Source organism: Grus americana, chromosome 1 (genome assembly GCF_028858705.1).
Source record: "Grus americana isolate bGruAme1 chromosome 1, bGruAme1.mat, whole genome shotgun sequence".
Classification (NCBI taxonomy): Eukaryota; Metazoa; Chordata; class Aves; order Gruiformes; family Gruidae; genus Grus; species Grus americana.
The window spans coordinates 197481864-197501670 of NC_072852.1; the positions used below are offsets into that span (position 1 = coordinate 197481864).

A 19807-nucleotide genomic window follows, 5' to 3' on the forward strand; every position below is an offset into this window, starting at 1 on the left:
GAGACAGAGATGAAGGAGAAAAAGCAAGATGCCCCTCACTTAACTCCCTACTTTCTGGCGGTGCATGGCCAACCATAGGGAGTATGGTTTGCCATAATTTAAACAAAAATAAAAATCAAAACACATCAACCTCCTCCATCCACCCACTTAGCCCTGCAATTAACTCCAGCATAAAAGTTCCACAGAAGCAAGAATCCCTGGGATTCGGTTAAGTATCTTCCCCTCTCTTTTTGCTCGAAATTATCATTTGACAGCCTAAAAACAAAATTTTAAAACCTTACAATTAAGAAGATCATTCCTATGAGAAGACTAATTACCAACAGGAGTGGTTTAAGAAATTCTACACTGATGAGCAGCAATACTTCACTCCAGACTCAAAGCTCCGTGCTGCTTTACTAAAGCACATGGCAGTCCTACCAGTAGGAACTTTATATAAAGCAATACATGAGGTACCTATGCAAATTCTCTATAAAGGAAAAAATATTGCAACTTTCTTTTAGACTGCTCTTAAATCAACCTTGTTATTCATACCACTTCAGAAACAAGAAGTTGCAGAAAAGACAGCACAACACTTCAAAGCACCTGTTCTGAAAAGCAAACAACAAACAGGACTAAAGCACTGGTCTAAACTTCAGAAAACGGTAATTTCATCAGGTATTTTTTGGTATTTTTTTTTCTTCAGTAGTAAAATCTGTGAAATTATTTGGTTTACATGGAGGAAACAACATATTTGCTTTAAAAAAACCTTTTATGATGACAAACCTTTTAAGTCACAAATTTGTGTAACAGTCACAAACATACCCCACTATAGGAGCTACAAGTTCACAGATTCTGTTTTCTTATTTAACAGCCCTCAACAGATTTATCTTTCATAAATTTATCCAGTCACTGAAAAACTGTTTCCTACCTTCTCAATTACTCACAGGATTTTAGAGGTTCTCTCCCTGTCCCTCACTCTCACAGACAGAAGAGTCCTTGTCTATGGGAACGCCTGAAGTTTTCATACAGACACCGCTCCACATTTCTCAGTGTCCTTGTTGGCCCTCCTTAGGTCTATTATACCCTGCCTGGGATGAAGGGATTAGAAGTGCCTACAATACCGAAAACAGGATTTACAGCATCAATGACATCGTGTTTTGTGCTCCACTCCATTGCTAGCGAGTCCTGTGATTCTCTCTGCTTTTTAACAATTACTTGTGCTGAGCTGGCACTTTCACAAAACTAACATTATAAACCTCAAAATCTCTTCCTTAAATAACAACAACTTCGGAGGCTACTGTTGTGTGAGTAAAGAAAGGACCGTTTTACCATACGCATCACCACATCAATGAGTACAATATATTACTGGAGAAGGGCTTTGATACTGAAGGCCAAGCCTTCACAATCAGTCCTTGCCTTCGCTATCCCAAGTAACTCTCTTACCAGCAAAGCAGTTTCCCAAGCGATTTCCAAACAAAACATTTGAGCAGCACAGATTCCCGAGAGATACCACTAACGACCTCTTGCCATTAATTCACGTCTTCAACTAGCTTCTCTATCCAGAGAAAGACCATCTCTCAATTCAGCTTAAGTCTTTGGTAGGGGACTTCACAGAATGCCTTTTGGAAATCTAGATAGATAACATCAACTATGTTGCCTTAACCTGTATGTTAACTCTGTCAAAGGATTTTAATAGACTTAGGAGATGCTGAATGTGTTTTAAAAGGCTTGTTGTCTCTTCACCTCAGCACCTTTCATGTGTCCACTCTCTCTGCTCTTGGGTAGGCTTACCAGTCAGTAGTTTCCACTCTTCCAAAAAGTCCTTCTAAAAGCTGATCTCACTACTGCTCCTTTCCAGTCTTCTGTGACTGCCACAATATAAAGCATAGGATTACACTTTCTGGTAATTTGCTTATTTCATTCTTAACTCCTTCAGATGCGCAAAGGAGTCTTGACAACTGACTGCCCTTCAGTTTGTTCAAACAGCCCCTTCCCAAACACTGCAATTTGAGACAGACCCCCCCCCCCAATGCATTCCTTCGCCTCCAATTCTTCAAGTTCCTTTGTAACGCACAAACCCAAAGCTTTTCTCTTGCGCCATTTCATCTTCTCTAAACGCTCCTTTTATAGGTCACTAGTGCCCTGGTCCTACAGATAGCATTGTGCTACTGATGCATCGGAAAAGAGGGAGAAAAGGGAAGATTAATTTCATGCCTTTCTCGAGTAGTTTCTCAAGGCGTGGGGAGCTTGTGTGAGCATTTTAGAGGGCTCACATGGGGGACAGGTTGCCAGGGAGGCTCTCACAGTACAGCTTTACACTTGGGCTACCACCACTTACCTTCTATTTCTATATTCACCATTCATCAAAGACTTAATTTTTCAAAGAACATATCCTCACTCCCAAGGGCTTCCTTTATTTAACTATTTCATCATGCCAGATTTTTTTTAATTGATGGTTTTACACTGTGTCTCGATGAGGGATACACACTCACTGAGAGCCCAGCAAAGCTTCAAAGATGGTTCCCAAGCAGACTGCAACATTCCACCTTCTTGGCTCCCTTCTAGCTTTAAGAAGCCAACTCCTCCCTTCACCACCGCTCATTTTTTCTTTTTTAACTGAAGTGGTACTTCAAGCAGATTTCTTAACCTTGCATAGATTCAGCATCCCTCCAGGAGCAAAGAACAAGCCACATGTGTCACAGACAGCCCTCAGTAGTAACAGTTTTTGAATCTGCTCTTTCACCCTGCTGTAGGCCAAGTCCCAAGTCGACTCCCCTGTCGTGGGTGCTCTGAGCAGCTCTTTCAGTACATAGCTACTCACTGTCCTGACGTTTTGTCTTGGCACCCCTCCCTGACAGAGCATCCACCTAAATGAAATGATGCTAACGAGCCATTCATTGCTATATTTTCTGCTTTGTAGACTCTGATCTCACGCAGCACAGGCAAACTAGTCAGGCAGATGGAAATGCAGCCCTAACGCTATTTTTCCCCCTGAAATTCTACCCACAGAGCTTTCAGTGTTGCAACAGCTACTCCTTTTTTGAGTCTTTCAGTATCTGACACTCATCTGGCAGTCATATAAGCTTCCTTCCTTCCAGTTAAGCTTTTAAAAAATTGAACTAACATTAACAGTGAATGGCACTGTTAGCACATTTACTTATGAGAGGTTGTTTTGTTCAACCCTGCTTAAACAGGATTGACATTCAACCAGAAAGAAAAGAGAGAGTTTGAACGCTAAGCAGTTAAAGTACAAAAAGCTAGATAAGATTCAAATTACACTCGGGGACAAATTTGCTGCCTTGCTGTCTTGAAGTCCACCCAGGTAGAGCTTGCTCCAGTTGCTTTTGTTATGCTCCATTCCTTGCACAGTAGTTCCGTGAGAACAACGGAGTTGATGAAACCTGACTTTCCAAGGCTCCGTTGTGCAATTACCCAGTGTCTGAAAGCAAACTGTAATTTAAAGTACACCTGCAGCTTGGGCTCCCCCTCACAGGGTAAGGCTATGCCTCTCCCAGAAAACACACCTTGGCCAGAAACACAAGGTAGAATCAGGAGGTTGCTGCAATTCAGACCCTTTTGTATTCCACGTTCACAGCCGCACGTATTATTCACACAGACAGTAATGAATTGAGTCTTCGTTTTTAGTGCAAATCTCAAGTGTCCTTTATTCAAATGTCAACATCTTGTATGCAAGGTGTTACAAGCACGCAGCATGGAGCTTTCCCAGAAAAACAGGCAGATTGTTTCAGTGACCTTTAGTTGTGTTCTTCCCTGTTCACAAAACGTGTGCATTTTTTCAAGACTAATTTTAATTTTGGATGTTTAGGCTATCATCTGTAGTTGAGAAAAATCACTATGTTCTCTTGAACATTTTGTCCTTTAAAGGAAATATCTGCAGCATTATTCCTGGCTTATATTTATTTTCCTGCAAATTCTGAACTGACTGCACAATATGTTTTGCTGTTCCACCACTTAATGCTCAAGGTAGTGAATAGCAACTTTTGCCTCAACAGCAGTATCTTTTTGCTCAAGTATTGCATAAAATTTTATGAGGACTATCTGGCATCCCCATCTTCACAAGCTTAAGTCAGTCTTTCGCTAGCATACACAAAACATATGCAATAGGGCAACATCAGTAGAATTCTCTGTAAAAAAAACCCAGAATATTAAAATGTCTATACCATACCTTTCCTGCATAAGCTACAAAGGACTTCATATGCTTCAGCAAAAAATTCAGTACATTTACTCAAATAGCTATTTCTCAGATGGGAAGCCTACAGTACACAAAAGTTAGCAACTAGTTCACAAGTGGCCTTGTACCTAACAAAAAATTGCAGCTACGAATAAAGCTCTGCTGTAATCCCAAATGTGCTATTATGGGGGCTTGACAAGGTCTCAGAAACCATTTGTTTAGCCTCAGAGGAGACAAGAGAGAACAGCAGGCTAGCCAGCCAGAACACAAAACCCTCCTGAATGGTTATCAGCCCGCACGTAGCAGTAACACACAGCATTACTTACCACGCTCGCAAAGAAAAGATGGGGGGCTGCAGGGGGGAGAGGAGCCTGAGAGTTAGAGCATTAGTGGGACGAAGCCTGAAACTGAAACTTCATTGCCATACATTCATGCAAAATGGGCTTCTCTAAACTCAAGACTGCTTTACAGTAGAAGGATACTAGAAAGAACAAAAAGTCTTTTACTAGCAGCAAAGTTAAATATCTTGATGCTCCTGCCTCAGCTTCCTTACCTTACTTGAACAAACTTCCACAAATTTTGTCTGTACTGAACCTTAAAGAGCATTTCCAAGACTTAACAGAGGAGAGTGAACTGATTACCATCATCTACATAAAGTCAGAATCCACAATTCTGAGTATTTTATATCACAAAACAAGCTGCTGGCTTACTTAGTTAATGCTTTAAATAAGCATAAAGGAGACAGCCAATTATATATTGATTAAACATAATCTTCATAGGCTTACTCAGTTTCAAAATGAGAATTTTGAATGAGATTTGACGTCTTTTTAGCATGGGCCCTTTTGTCTTACTTCAAAAGTTGAAGATCTGGCAGTTCCTCTTCCTTCAACACATGCCCAGAAAGCACAACATTTTTACCTCAAATCATTTGAGCTGATCAACTCTAAGATTCATCATGACAGCAGACTGGCAGAAGACATGCAGGCTACTTCCTTTGCACAACATGTTATTTACCTCATTCTAGGAGACAGCCTTAGCTGCAAGTATACTTCCAATCTCAATTTGCATTTAGACAGTGGATAATTCCATAATAAAGCAAAGAGCCTTGGGGAGGAGAAAAAAAAAAAATCAGGTTTCATAAATGCCATTACTCACACAACTACTGTGCAAGCTACAAAAAGTTGCAACCAGAACTAGTGCAGCCTATGTGACTAAGACAGCAATGCTGGAAGTCCATCTTCAATTTTCCAGTATCTCAAAAGCTGCTAGTACCTCAGATCTCTTTATACAAGGACTGTGTACAGCCACAGAATTCTTTTGTGTTTTTACAGTTTCAGAAATACAGAGGTTATCAGTATGTGTAGCTATAAAATTAACACTCTTACTTTTTGTTTTTCCTCCTTACGGTTAAGAAATTTCTGATGTTTTTGCAGATATTTGAAAGCTGTATTTTCTACAGAACAGTTATCACGTGCAGAGACTACACACAATATTGTTTAAAACCAGCAAAAAGGTTAAGGAATCCAACTGGATATTCATCCACTACAGGTTATTCTTTTAGAATCTGCAAAGGCCAGCAGAAGCATAAAAGGTGTTAGAGCCTCATCACACTCACCCTTAAAAGGGAGACAACCCCCCCACCACTCAAAAATAAAATAAAAAAACCACACAAAATCTTTAACAGATGTGAGGAAATGCTTTCTCAAAATCTGCTTTCAACCTGTTCACTGAAGAACTGCACCTGCACTGCAAATTTCCTACACCATGTATACTTACTACTTCTTTGCTTATCCACCTAAACTTTTGTTCTCTAAGTACTTTTCTTCAAATGCACAAAATTACAAAAGTGGATTCATCCTTTAATGTTACTGTTTTATTCCTGCTCTCAGACATAAGGAACTCCTTCCAGGCCAGGTCTAGGGTTTTTCCATAATTTCTGTCAGGATTCTCAAAACTCAGTGCTGGAAACAAGAGCTGCAATATCTGTCCTCCTGGACACAGTTTCCTGACTCACCTCTCCCTCCCTACTTGTTCCTTGAGACAGAAACCCAACGCTACTCTACCCAGATCACTGATTTCAGCCCCAAGAAAATTTACAACTTCATAGTTTTTCTCCTTGTCTCCAGACTGTTTAGTAACACGAAGAACCACCCACTGTCATAGTCTGCGCCTGGTCTCACTGTACAAACAGGTGCTTTCCCATGCAGATACCATGCCCAAGATCTGAGCTCCTGAACCCTGCAGAGCCTCCCAGCCACCTCTGCCTCTTCTCTCGCCTTCCCCTGAAGAACAGTTTAGCTCCAGGTTCATTTCCCCTTCCTTAACAATGCACAACCCATAGCATCCACCACTTTTTTCAGTGCACTCAACTGCACATTCTGCACTGACATCCCAGAAGCAGACAGCACAGTACGTTGTTTCTAGCATGCTGCTAGACATCTTGGCATCTATGGATAGCTCATGTTTGTCTTTCAGCTCCACCACTCCTAGTGCACAGTGTCACCCCCAGGTCCACTCTTGTGGGCACTTTTGATGACTGTATGCAGCCTTCGTGTGGGTGGGCAAGGAAATGGAGCAGTCTCTTCTGCCCTGAAGTTCCCTCAGAATTTTTATTGCAGTAATCCATCAAAAATCTCTTGCTTACTGAAAAGTACATGCATGAGAACCCATTTTTAGCACATACAAGAGGGGACAATTAAAACAAACACAAGTACCAACTCTCTCCTACAGGTTGCTTTCAGCCTTGACATTCCACATTCATTCATATTTACCAGCCATTTCCATTTTATTCTTTTCATATTCAGTTACAAACTAGCTTAATGTGTGCAAAAACTAGGATGGCGTTAGGCTTGACACTGGAAATAGGGAGTGGTCTTATATTCATAGGAGTCTAGAGGGAAAAGGACTATTTGGAAAACTTCAATTGTCTGTCTGTTACCAATTTCACTTTTGTTTTAAAAGTTTTAACCAGTTTTTACACTCTAAACTGAACACACCACCAAACCGTTCAGCTATTTACATCCCTCCCTCCACCCACCCCAAATGAGCATCCTCTATATGAGCACCACTGCGACAAATAACTACGACACCTCTGCTGCTTCCAAGGCAGCCATAGCAGGAAGCTCAAGAAGTCATCCTATCACTCATCCTACAGACTCTTCAGGAAAATTCAGATTAACGTCATACTTCAAGATGAAAGGATTATCCTCCGGAATTAAGAACCTGAACCAAGCTTTTGCCATACAGCAAGACAGGCTGTATGGCAAAAATTTAGACACAGCAGACATTTTATTCTAAGATGAAAAAACAGCGTACCAGGCAAATGGTAAAGACTGAAGATAGCACTCATTTTGTCAGCACAGAGCAAAGGAGATCCTGTGAAGGGCATGAGATGTCTCCTTTTGGGGCTCTAGCCCAGCACTCCAGTATTGCTGCTAAAAAAATAAGATACAGGTTGCCAATTGTTAGGACCAATATTCATGATCCTGCTTTCCAGTTCTCACTAAAATAATTTTATGTTTAAATCCAAATAAAAGATGATCAAAGGAGACCGCACCTTTTTGGGATTGGAGCTGCACCTAATGGTATTAACCACAGCAGAGGCGAGAAGACACAGTCTACACCAGCAGCTTGTGCACTGCCTCACAGCTCGGTTCATCTAACTACAGCAGCCCAGTCTCCACCCCACACAATCACAACTCCGTAATGACAAGGGCCCATAGTAGAAAGAAAGAATCCTCTTCCCAAGAAAGCCATTGGCGGGGGAGGGAAGAGAGAAGTATTTTGTTTAGAAGATGCTGCTACCCAGACATTTGCAACTGATGTCGTGCTTCTCATAGAATCATTTTGGTTGGAAAAGACCTTTAAGATCATCAAGTCCAGCCATTATTCTAGCACTGCCAAGTCCACCACTAAACCATGTCCCTAAGCACCACATCTATGTGTGTTTTAAATATCTCCAGGGATGGTGACTCAATCACTTCCCTGGGCAGCCTGTTCCAGTGCTTGACAACCCTTTTGGGTAAGAAATTGTTCCTAATATCCCATCTAAACCTCCCCTGGCACAACTTGAGGCTATTTCCTCTTGTCCTATCACTTGGTACTTGGGAGAAGAGACCAACACCCACCTGGCTACAACCTCCTGTCAGGTAGTTGTAGAGAACGATAAGGTCTCCCTTCAAACTCCTTTTCTCCAGGCTAAACAACCCCCATTCCCTCAGCTGCTCCTCATAAGACTTGTGCTCTAGACCCTTCACCAGCTTCATTGTCCACTACTTGTCTATAGAAAATTATTTTGGTGGAAGACAGAAGCACCTCGGTATTAACTGGCTACTCAGAATGATCTGCTTCTATCGCTATTTCAGGCTGTTGCACACTGTGGAGTACAATCTCAAACACTCTTCTGAGCCACTGTACCTTCATTATGTTTCCACCGTAGTTTCCAAATTTCAGCATAGCTAAAAGAATCTGTTCTTAAGAAACGAGATTTTTCAGTTTCTGCTACAGCAGTCTGCAAATCACAGCTCTTCAGACTCCAATGGTCATAAAGGACATCTCCCTGGTTTTGTGTTTTTGTGGTTTGTTTTGGGGTTGCTGGTTTGTTTTTTTTGTTTAAAAAAAAAATTCTAAAAGACTTTAAAATGGAAGAATCAAAGAGTACCCAAGAGTTAGAGTGAACTACCTCACCATCATTTGGCCAAAAGCAGCATTCTCTGATGACATGCACCTTCTCTATAATCATCCCCCCCAAAATCTGTCCCCTATTCCATCATGAGAAATCAATCACAGCAGTATATGTCCCCATTATTTACATGTATTATTCTAATTTATAAATCCAGTATAAAAGCAGATACAGATCTTTGATGTGTTGCAACACTATTCTCACACCCTCCTCTTTCCACTTGTCAAAGGCTTCAGGGAGCAACAAAACACTAACTCCCAGCTATGCCAGCTCCACCTTTGCTGTTGGCTATGAAAATGAATCAACACATCTGTGACAAGGTAAGATCACACCAAATAAAGTCCAAGGGCCACAGAAGGACTCTCAATGGCATGACCTTAAAAACCTATAAAGCCTAGAACCACCTAACTGGGTGAGAAGGGAGGGAAGCAGATGGGAAGAACAATTATATGAGTGGTTTACCAGAAAAATTAAAGAGCACAAGACTTCATGCAATACCTCATGCATTATGTAGATATAATTAGGAACTTTCTAACTACTGTGGTAATAGATGCAAAAGAGACTCAGGGCATATATTTTAACAAGATAATACCACATATTACATACATAAACAAAGTCTGTGGCATTTAGGAATTCCATGCTATTGTTCACGGGAGTTGGAAGCCAAAGGCTTGCGTGCTGACTCTGCAGCTCTCACCGCCTGCCTGTAATCTGCACCAACTGCTTCAGTTCAAAATTGTTAAAATCACCACAGATGAACATTCAACAAAAAAAAAAAAGTCTATTAAACTGAGAGATGACAAGAGCTGTTCGGAAGTTTACAGCGAAAACTAACAGCATGAACTTCATGATACAACTCCTGCAAAAGCTCGGTACAGAATGAATCGAGAAATTTTAAGTCCAGCTCTGTTGTTTCACTCCTTGCCAAGTAAAATTTCTCCCTGGGCTCATTACTGCTATTAGTGGCACTCCCAAACTCAATGTACCTCTCACTGAAAATCAGTTTGATATAAACATTGACAATATAAATGACCTATGACCTGAAGTAACTCAATACATACCCATAAACGCAAAAAAACTAGAACTAATCTGATATCAACCTTATGAAAGGCCAAGTGTTTAAAATAAAAAGAAACCTAAATTCCTAAAGTAAACGAAGATAGGCTCTTCTGCGTGGGCTACAGAGCTTGGTCTGATCTCTGAGCCACCTAACTTCTGGAGCGTAAGAGCATTCAACTTGTTACAGAGGTTAGTCAGGAGTGACTGTTCTCAATAACGTTACAGACAGACACTAAGCTCGACTTAGCGTTTGCCTTTGACAACAGGTTGCACAGTTTATCTACGTTCCATGAAAATATTATCAAAAAGAATTCCACGTCACCCTCTTCAAGTACTATGAGACACGAACAGCACTTACATCTTTTACACTACCCAAACAATTCATTATTTTATCTAACTTGAACACATTCTGCTTTCTTCTTTCCTTTAAAGGGAAATACTCTCAATCTCTTCAGTTTCTCTTTACACAAAAGTTTTTGAGAGAGAATCATCATCATCCTTGCAATATCCTTTTACCAGTAAGTAGAAACTATGACATATCTTACTAGAGATTAAGCAATACCAGTAGTTTACTGGACATCCACTGGTTTTCCGCCATTCTGTTTCTCATACAAATCATACAGAGCCACAAGGAAAAAAGTGGATATAGATTTGATTGTTTGAATGGTGCCAGGAAAAGTCCAGCACATAAATGTATTTTCATCATTTCAATTACAGTGTGTCAGTACATCCAAGTGAAAGAATCTGTCCCTTCATCTACAGCAATACTTCCAACACAGAACTGTAATAGCTGAAATAAAAAAATTTTAAAAATCTCCAACTGTACTTGTGTTTGGGACCTGCATCACTTCTCATAGTTCTTGAGGGTGACTAGGAGAACGCTAGCTTGCTTATTGTTGGTTCCCCACCAACAGAATCTCAGCACATAAGTCTCTTTCCAAGAGATTAAGAAAAGCTTCCAGTAAAGCACTGGGGGATGTTACTATAGTTCCAGATTTTAATTATATGTTGTAATTAAAAAGTTAGATACTGTCTAATGGTGACATTCAATAGTTTCTTATTCTCATCCAAAGCACATCTGATAAACAGGAAAAATGAATATTTGGAAACGCTCCAAGTTGCTACTGTTTCAGTGGCAAGGCAGCCTTGCTCCCCAGAATAGGCTTCTCTCTCAGATTTCTGACCATAGCTGTATCATAAAAAGAGAAAGGAGAGAAGAGTGAACAAAAGAAAGCAGTGCAAGATCAATCCCATTGAAACTGGGTACCGCTTTGGCATTAGCACACGACGAGCACACGCTGCCGGCACAGAAAGCCCAGCCGGGCAGCTCCAGCGGCCAGGCTTGCCCAAGCAGCCCCTGGTGCCCTGCCACCTCAGTCTGCCCATACCTGGCACCCAGGTCCTCATCAGCTTTGAGGGAGTCTGATCCAGTCAATTAAAATAAATTTTTTTAAAAAAATCAAATACGTATGTCAGTCCAACAAACTAAAAGCTGCTGGCATATTTTCCAAGTCTGGCATAAGTCAAATAGGTAGGTTTAATATCTTGGTTGAGCAATCTTCCTGGGGGAGCACCCAAACAGCACACAAAGCAGCTTTTATGCAGGAAATAACTTACATTTTCTGGACAAAAAAAAAAGTAAACTATCCTACTACCACTAGAGACAAGCAAGTTACTTTATCTGAAGACTGACATTCAACATGCCATGCCTGCATTCCCTTCCTGATGTCTGCCGTTACAGTCAGCTGCCTTCTTGTACACCTTTCTGCCTAAAAATAAACCCTATCAGGTCACGTAGAGTTTGTTCTAAGCAAGCTTTAGAGCCCACTACAGGTACTGCACTGATGAAAGAAAGAAAAAAAAAAGACAGCACCATTCAGTAAAAAGCCAGGAAGCTATTTTTTTCAACCACAGAGACCACAAGGTTAAAAATAAGAGGGATTAAAACAAAAACTAGAGAACAGAATGCAGTTTTGCTGCAGGCAATGCAGCAGGTAAAGCTCAGCTGCAATGCCTGACATCGTTACTCAGCTGATTTGATGTTCTGCTGGGTCAAGTTTAGCAGTGAATATGTAAGGAAACCTCCGTGGAGCTGTACCCGCTGATCCTCTACGACAGACCAGTTGTGAGCCCAAGCCTCACCTCGCGGCAAAGGGCACAGCAGGGCTGGACCGGCTCTTTTGTTGGAGCAGGGCAGAAAGCCCAGGTCACACCCGCCACGGGTCACCAAAGCATGTACTACAGGACATCTCGGTCACTCGCTAGCAGGATTCTTACTCCATCAAGATTCCTATAAGACTGTCCTCCAAAATGTTCCCATGTAGTTTTAATGGCTTATAATTAACTTCCTACAATTAGGACAGGCAGCTGCTATCTGGTTTTGAATTGCCATACTGCACCTCAGAGGCAGCTGGAAGAGCAATCAAAAAAACAAAGAGGTGAAGACTGCAGTCATACTAAGACACAAGCTCCTACTGCTCTTAAACTGGATTTTTATCACTGAGGGCTTCTGAACATACGTTTGCACAAACTGAATTATTAAAGTTTAGTTCTTTTCTGCGTTTCTTCTATTCATTAGACATCCATATGTAGAAGATGTCATTTAAAAAAAAGCTGCCCCAATATTCTTAACAAAATATTTGCAGTCCTGCAGTCTATTCTTCAGAGTACTCTAAATATAATGATGTATATTAATAGACCTAGAAGATTTGTGCTATTTAAAATAAGAATTAGAATCATGTAACAAAGTTTGCTTTAAACTTAGAAGTTCAGGGGAAAAAAATTATGAAAATTAACTAAAAGATAGCAAACAACTTCATATGCAAAGAAAGTTTGAGCTGTAGAAATACTATAAACAACTCAAAAAGCAGATTATTCATCCATTGGTATGTACCATTTGGGGAATATTGAAACAATGTAAGAATTTTTTTTCAATATTTCCATATAACAATACACAAACACTGAACTCTGTTTCATACACTCCCCACTGCAAGATGTAATGTCCATCCATACATTACCACAGCTTCAGGAAAACAAAATGTTGTTATCCATTTGCTTTTGCAATTTAATTGATTCTTTTGGATAAAGGGATGTAAATGGAACCTTTAACTTCAATCCTAATTCCATCCATATAATTTAAGACCACATATGTACAAGTATACTATAAGCTACAAAAGCATTTACGGATGTTTCTATTTTACATATTTTCGTGTTTGTCCAAGGACAATTACACAGCATTAAAAGAGAAAGTTTTCAGAAATCTGGAAGGGAAATTGAATGTACTAGGGAAAGCGAAGAGAGAGGAGGCACTAAATGAGCAATAAGGCGAAGAAAAAGGAGACAATATACATTGCTCACTTTTTATTTTAAACTCTAATCAAATACCATACCTTACTTCCCCCCCCAAGAAAAGAGAGGATTTAAAATTATATATGCTGAAGAACAGAGAAGAAAATTCTACTGTAAAGCCACCTTTGAGTACCTACCCATTTTTAAAGCACACAATTCCAGTTTTTCTGAAATTTCTCAAAATGACACAACCACCAGCAATTCTAAACACACTCTCCCAAATGACATCAAGTAGACTGATGATTTCACCAAAAATATTTTTGAATATATGCTTCAGCAGTATCACATGCTGAATTCCCTACACACTGCCGCAGTCCAACATGCTGAACAGCTGCAAAGAAGAGCCTGACACGAACGTTAGCAGTGTGGTCGTATCTTTCAGTACCTCAATCTATTTTTCATATCACAGGTCTCCTTATCGGTGCTGAAACCAGGGGCTGTACTAGCAAAGTTAGTACCTGCACGTAATGAGACTTGAGGCAACAGCTTATCACATTGACAACAGTTTATTCCCCTTCCTCTCCCTAAAAAAAAGAAAGAATTCAGGCAAGATAAAAATTTCTCCTATGAACAATTTTAAGGATCCAAACGTTAAGATTTGAGAAGAAAAGTAGTTAGCTGACTCTTATCAGCAAATGAAATTCACACTGAAGTAACTGTGCTGCAGTTAATATCAGCATGTTTAAGACACAGACAAGATAAGGTGCAACCCAGTCCCATTACAACCGTTCTGTAAGTGATGGCTAAAGCATTTCTAGAATTAAAGCTTATGTAAACTGAACCGGGTCGTATTTCAGCCATAACTGACCACAGCCTGCTTTAAAAGTTGGGGTTTTTATTTATCAAATGTCAAAAATAATCCCCAGACTTTAAAAATCCACCTTATTTGAATGATAGCAAGCAGAGCCTCACCGTGATAAGCCTGTACCAGAAAGAATGGATGTAATTTTAAATTTAGGACCTGTTACGAGAACAAGCCGTGCCTCTCCTGCTTCTCCTGCTCCCTACTTCCCATTGTTCTGCCGTTCAGCAAGTGATGCCATGTCATGGACCGGGGAAACCTAAATGACAGTTTGCTAGATCTTTCTTTAAAACATTTACGCCAAGAAATTAATTTACTCAGGTCTGTAGCGAGAAGCGGTCCCACAGAAAGCTCTTTTAAGGCGTTCTAGAGCCCCGAAAGGACCAGTTGACTCCGGCTGCTGAAGCAGCCACCAAGAATACCCAAAATGGTGACTACAAGTAATAAATCAGACAAAAAAGCACTATAAAAAAAAAATACCAAGCCCTGTTTCCCAGAGCGGATGGTCAGGCTGAGCACCGTCAGTGGTTACTCATTTACTGCCAGCGCGGATCCGTTAAGTTACGCGTTTTCCTTAACTACGGAATTTTTTCTCGGCAACCCGCCGGTACCGACACAGGACGCCGGCACAGCGCCGAGGGGACGGGACGCTCAGCGACCCGCGGGGGCCCAGCCGCAGTCCGGACGGCAGCAGAAGCCGCGGCACGGAGGGAGAAGCTAAGGCACGGCGGGAGCACGGGGGGACGCGGGCCCGCGGGGCAGGAGGCGGCGGGCACCGGGTAGGGCGGCCGGGCCAGGAGGCGCCGGGGGGAGGAGGGCGCGGACGGGATGGGAACCGGGGGGCGGGCGTGGAGAGCCCGCGGCGGGGGAGCCCCGCTCCTCACTCACCCGTCCTTCCGCTTGGCTTTGTAGACGTGCCCGTAGGTGCCCCTGCCCACCTTGCAGCCCTCGTACTCGAAGAGGTCTTCCACCCGCTCGCGTTCCCCGGTCAGCTTCACCTTGAAGTCATAGTCCATCTTCAGCGCCCGCCACGCCGCCCCGAGCCGCGCCGAGCCGCCCCCGACAGCCGCGCACCCCGCCGCGCCCCGCCCCGCCGCGACCGGGCGGCAGCAGCAGCAGGAGGAGGAGGAGGAGGCCCCCGAGCCGCCCCGCGGACCATCCAGGGGCGGGCGGGCGGCGGCGGGGCTGCTCCTTTCCCTCCCGAGCCCGGTCCTCCGGCTGCTCCCTCCCCGCCCCGCCAGCTAGCGGCACAACAGCCGGTCTCCCGGGCGGAATACGGCCACCGCGCCTGGCCGCACTGCCGCAAAGAAACGTCGCAAACCACGGGCACCTCCCCGGCCCCGGGCGCGGCGGGCAGCGCACCACGTGGAAGGCAGCGGGCGGTGACCTCCGCCAGAGCCCCGCCCCTCCGCCCGTCCCGGCATGCCTTGCGGATGCTGCAGCACACTGGGAGATGTGGTACAGGCGGGAAGCAGGCGGAAGGGCGCGGCACGACGCATGCCGGGAGTTGTAGTCTTTCCCGCGCGAGGCACGCTGGGAAGCGTGGTCTTCAGCCGGTAGCGCGGCGCGCTGCCTGCCGGGAGCTGTAGTCCCTGGGCAGGGCTTGGGAGAGCAGCAGGCCCGGCCTGGGGTAGCGGGACCGGTAGAGGCTGTATGTGTGGTATGTGGCCAGGACCAGGCTTCCTTCACTGGGCTACCGGCACCGCGTGCAGCAGGGCCCCCACCCGCAGGCTGCCCTGGATCAGCCCCTGGGGCTGGGCAGCTGGGGCTCGGGGCCTGCAATCGCAGTCACCACAGGCTGCGGTTGTCCTCATTATGGGGACTGGTTACGGTGCGTATGAGGGTCCCCGGCTTACTCCAGACTGGCAAGGGCAGGCACAGCTGGTCCTTGACTGCTCTACCTACCAGACCACCTGTTAACGTCATCGGAATTAAGACAATTCCACGACTTTGGGCATAGACACAGATACTACAGCGCTGACCAGCCCTCTCTGCGTGGCTGCAGAGACAAAGTGGGATCACTGCACCTGGTATTTAATGCAAAACCATTATGTTTAGTGAGGCCCTTGCATGTGACCAGTAACCGGGCACTCTCCAATTCCACTCCTGGGCTGACGGAGCCGTAGTTACCAACCCAACACAAAGCCAGCCAGTCATTTTATAGAATAGAGAGATTGTAACTAAAGTTACAGCAATCTAATTACAGCCCAGCTTTTGGCATTTTTAGTTCGCACGTACGCCTCACATTTCAGCTCAAGAACACAGTATAGGTAAGTAAATGGGCACTCAAATCCTTAATTTAGAGACAAAATATCATATGATGTGGGGGCTTCTGAAAGAAAAAACAACATTTTCTGGAACATTCTGAAATTACCTCCCTTTTAATTTACAAATCTCCAGTTTCGTTTACACGTTGATTCCTGAGGATTGGGGATAAGGGTGTGCCAGCCCCGAGCTGGCACCACTCCATCAGCCTGATGATGGATGCCCGCAGTTTGACCTTGCTATGGCATGTTGCCATGTAATTGTTAGAGATATTAGATAAAGCAATTAGGCAGGTGTTTGGAAAAATACATGCACTTGGTAGAAGCAGCAAAACTAGATTTTATTTGCCCAGCAACCCAACTAAATTATACAAGAACACTGCCTGGTGACTCACTACGCCAAGCAGCCAGGAACAGCTTGGGGCAGCCCTGCAGCCTGTAAAGATGAAACAGCCTGGAAGATACCATCCACCTCACAAAATTCACCCACCTCAGCCCAGAGCAGAGCAGCACCGCTTTGCCTTTGGGGATGCCTGGCTCTGGGGACTCCCAGGGACAGCGGGGACCAAGGTTGCATGGCCAAACCCACCGCATTCAGCACCTCCTGCCTGCCGACAGCCCTCAGTCCTCTCAGCAAGGAGGGGGGAAGCAGAAATAACCACTCTTCTGTAACTTTGTACTCTTCTTTGTGTTATTAATCACTCTTCTGTGGAGGCAATAAATACCCAAAGTCCTTCACACAGATCCAATTATTGCATGGTAATTAATGGGTGAGTTTAGTCTGTCCCAACCTAAAACACTGCAGGGTGTGGAGGAATGTCTGCTTAGAGAGAAAAGAGGGCACGAAGGAAAACAAGAACACGGAATCCATTCTAGTTCTCTGAGGACCTGTGCTATGTTTTACATGTTTACATAAACCGCTTGGAAAGAATTCCGTATTTCGACAAATAAACTCTGAGAAGTCAAAACCACAACAGAAATAACTTTTCTTCTCTTTCAGATTTTGGTCCTTTTGTAAGAATGTTTACAAGACTGCTTTTCTGCAAATGTTTTTCATTAGTTTTTCATACCATTTGGATTATAGACCTTCCAGATCGAGCGTAGCTGTAAATTTGCTGCTTCTTCACTCTGTTTTCACTTCAGGGACTTGTATTGCGGGCCACGTTCGATTTTACCAGTTCAGATGAGTGGTTCCCAAGTCATAACAGATTTGAAACAGAAAGCACACCTCGATTCCCTTAATGGTAAGTGAATATTGACATTTCAAGGTCAACTTTTAATTCTGTTTCATGGAAAGTTGCATACTTTTTGTGCTTTATTTTTAAAATCTGTCACAGTATAATATAATTTCAAGAAAAAGTTTAATTTTGGGGTCCGTTCTTAAAAAGAAGGACACAACCAGGCCATGATCTGCTGTTCTTAACTCTCAGGTGCCCACAGTGGCCTTTTTAATTGATAAGATTTTTTATCTCTTACTGCTTGTTTTGTATTCCCTCCTTTCATGCTGTCTCAGAAATGAATTTAAAAATATATGCTTAACATGTCCTGCTGAATTTGGTTCTTTGCAGCTTTCCTCTTTCTGTTTTTTTCCTCTAACATTCATGGTTCACTCTATCATACCTTTCTGTTCCAAGTCTGTATCATTTCTAATGTTTCCTGTACGCACATTTTTGAAATCACCACACCTGTAAAGAAAATCCAAGCTCTCCATAGGAAAGTGACTGTTACGGTGTTAGCATCGATAAATGTGCAGAGGGTTGGAGACAGTGAACACTGTCCTGAGAGGAAATTAGTCAAGGAAGGTTCACATCATTAAACATCTCTGAATGTAGGAGATTGTATTTCAGGTGAAAGCCCTGTGTTGTGGTAATAAGCAGATGCTGCTTGTTGAGGTACGGCACCAGATAAAGCGGGTTCTGTACCTGAGCCGAAGCAGCAGTACCAAAAGCAAAATCGTTTTAGTTTTGTGCACATTTGCGTACTAACGGTCACAGTGTAGGTGCTAGAACCAGAGATTGTGAAGTAAAGCTTACAGCTGGGGAATGTACAACAAATTATTTTCTCTGTGTTTTGTGGTCTTTGTAAATAGAGGGGAAAAAAATACAGAAAAGTGTATCATTAATGTTTTTGCTTTCTCGTCTTTGTAAGTGGATAACCTACAACACTCAATCACATGCCCGTGCCATTAGAATGTCCACTTCCTCCATTTCCTAATTTGCCAAATTTGAAAATACTTTTCCTTTTCAGGGCATTCTTCAGGTAAGAGTAGCTACCTGCTGAAAGTTTTCCATATCCCCAAGGGGACATTCTTAACAGTGTGACCAAGGTGCTCCCAGCTTGGTATTGAGTGAAAAGGGCCAGTCCTGCTAAGCACTATATATCTTCCACTTCTGTGTAGACCAGGGAAAGCTGAAGGCAAGTGAATAACGTGTGGTGTTTTCTTGTGTAAAGAAAAAACAATCATACTTGCACAGTTTCAGTATTTTCCAGAAACTCGCAGTTGTTAATGTGCAGATGAGTTAATTAGCTGAATACTGGCAGCATTTAAGAATACCAGTTACTTAAAGCAGGTAAGTAGAGTGTAGGTTCTACAAATAGTTTTGTATGTAAAGCAACTTTTTTTTTTTTAAATTTTGTGCTTAACTGGACTTTACAATAAAGTTGATCAACTACTATATATGTGGCTTAGTGGTGGACTTGGCAGCGTTAGGTTTACAGTTGGACTTGATGATCTTAAAGGTCTTTTCCAACTTAAACCATTCTATGATTCTATAAAGTTGATCAGACTAGTGATGTGCTTGATCTAACAAGGTGTACTAGATTCTGGGAGGAGTGTTAAGTCCTAAACAAAAATAAATGAGTTCTTTGGATCCAGGTCCTGTATAAGACAGTCGTGGTTGCACTCAGTGAAACATCTGTTTGCCAGACTCAGGACCGCCTGCAGTAACTGTCAGCCTGACTGCTTTGTGCTCCCAAAGAAGCCAGAGAATCAGTTTTAAAGAGTCTTGACAGACCTTGAAAATTCAGCCTATAAACTCCTGGTTACTTTTGTTACTGAAAAGGGCCCTACCTGAGGGGAAATAAACCCTAATACTGAATATTATTTTATCATTTTATATGATTTCAATAAAAAGAATCATAGAAATATTCAGGTTGGATGAGGCCTCTGGCAGTTATCTAGTTTAATACCCCGCTCAAAGCAGGGGCACTATTAAATTCAGGTTGCTTGAGGCATTGTTGATTTGGGTCTTGAAAACCTCTATGGGGGGGGATTCCACAGCGTCTCTAGACCTGACTGTCCTCAGGGTGAAATTTGTTGTCCTTCTATCTACTCTGACCCTCCCTTCTTTCAAATTTATGGTCACTGTCTCTCCTCCTGCTGTGTACTTCTCAGTAACCTCCTTGTTGGTACAGCAGTCTGCCCCTTCTCCTGCCTGAAGAAGCCCCGGTGCCCACACAGCAAGTGCTCCAGCCATGGCCGT

At 42.9% G+C, this 19807-nt stretch overlaps 1 protein-coding gene across 6 annotated transcripts in view; it reads right to left on the minus strand.

Annotated features, from left to right (window-relative positions):
- Nucleotides 1-15520, minus strand: part of CDK8 (cyclin dependent kinase 8) — an 86165-nt gene extending 70645 nt beyond the window's left edge. For 2 of the 6 annotated variants that reach the window (XR_008580015.1, XR_008580014.1), the window contains exon 1: nucleotides 14950-15520. Coding sequence is in view for 2 of the 6 variants with exons in the window: in XM_054848820.1 (XP_054704795.1) it covers nucleotides 14950-15077 (128 nt within the window). In the remaining 4 variants the exon portion in view is untranslated. The remainder of the gene's footprint in view (nucleotides 1-14949) is intronic. The other 4 variants (XM_054848820.1, XM_054848810.1, XM_054848828.1 and 1 more) reach the window with 4 other exon arrangements.
- Between the last annotated feature and the right edge of the window lie 4287 nt (nucleotides 15521-19807).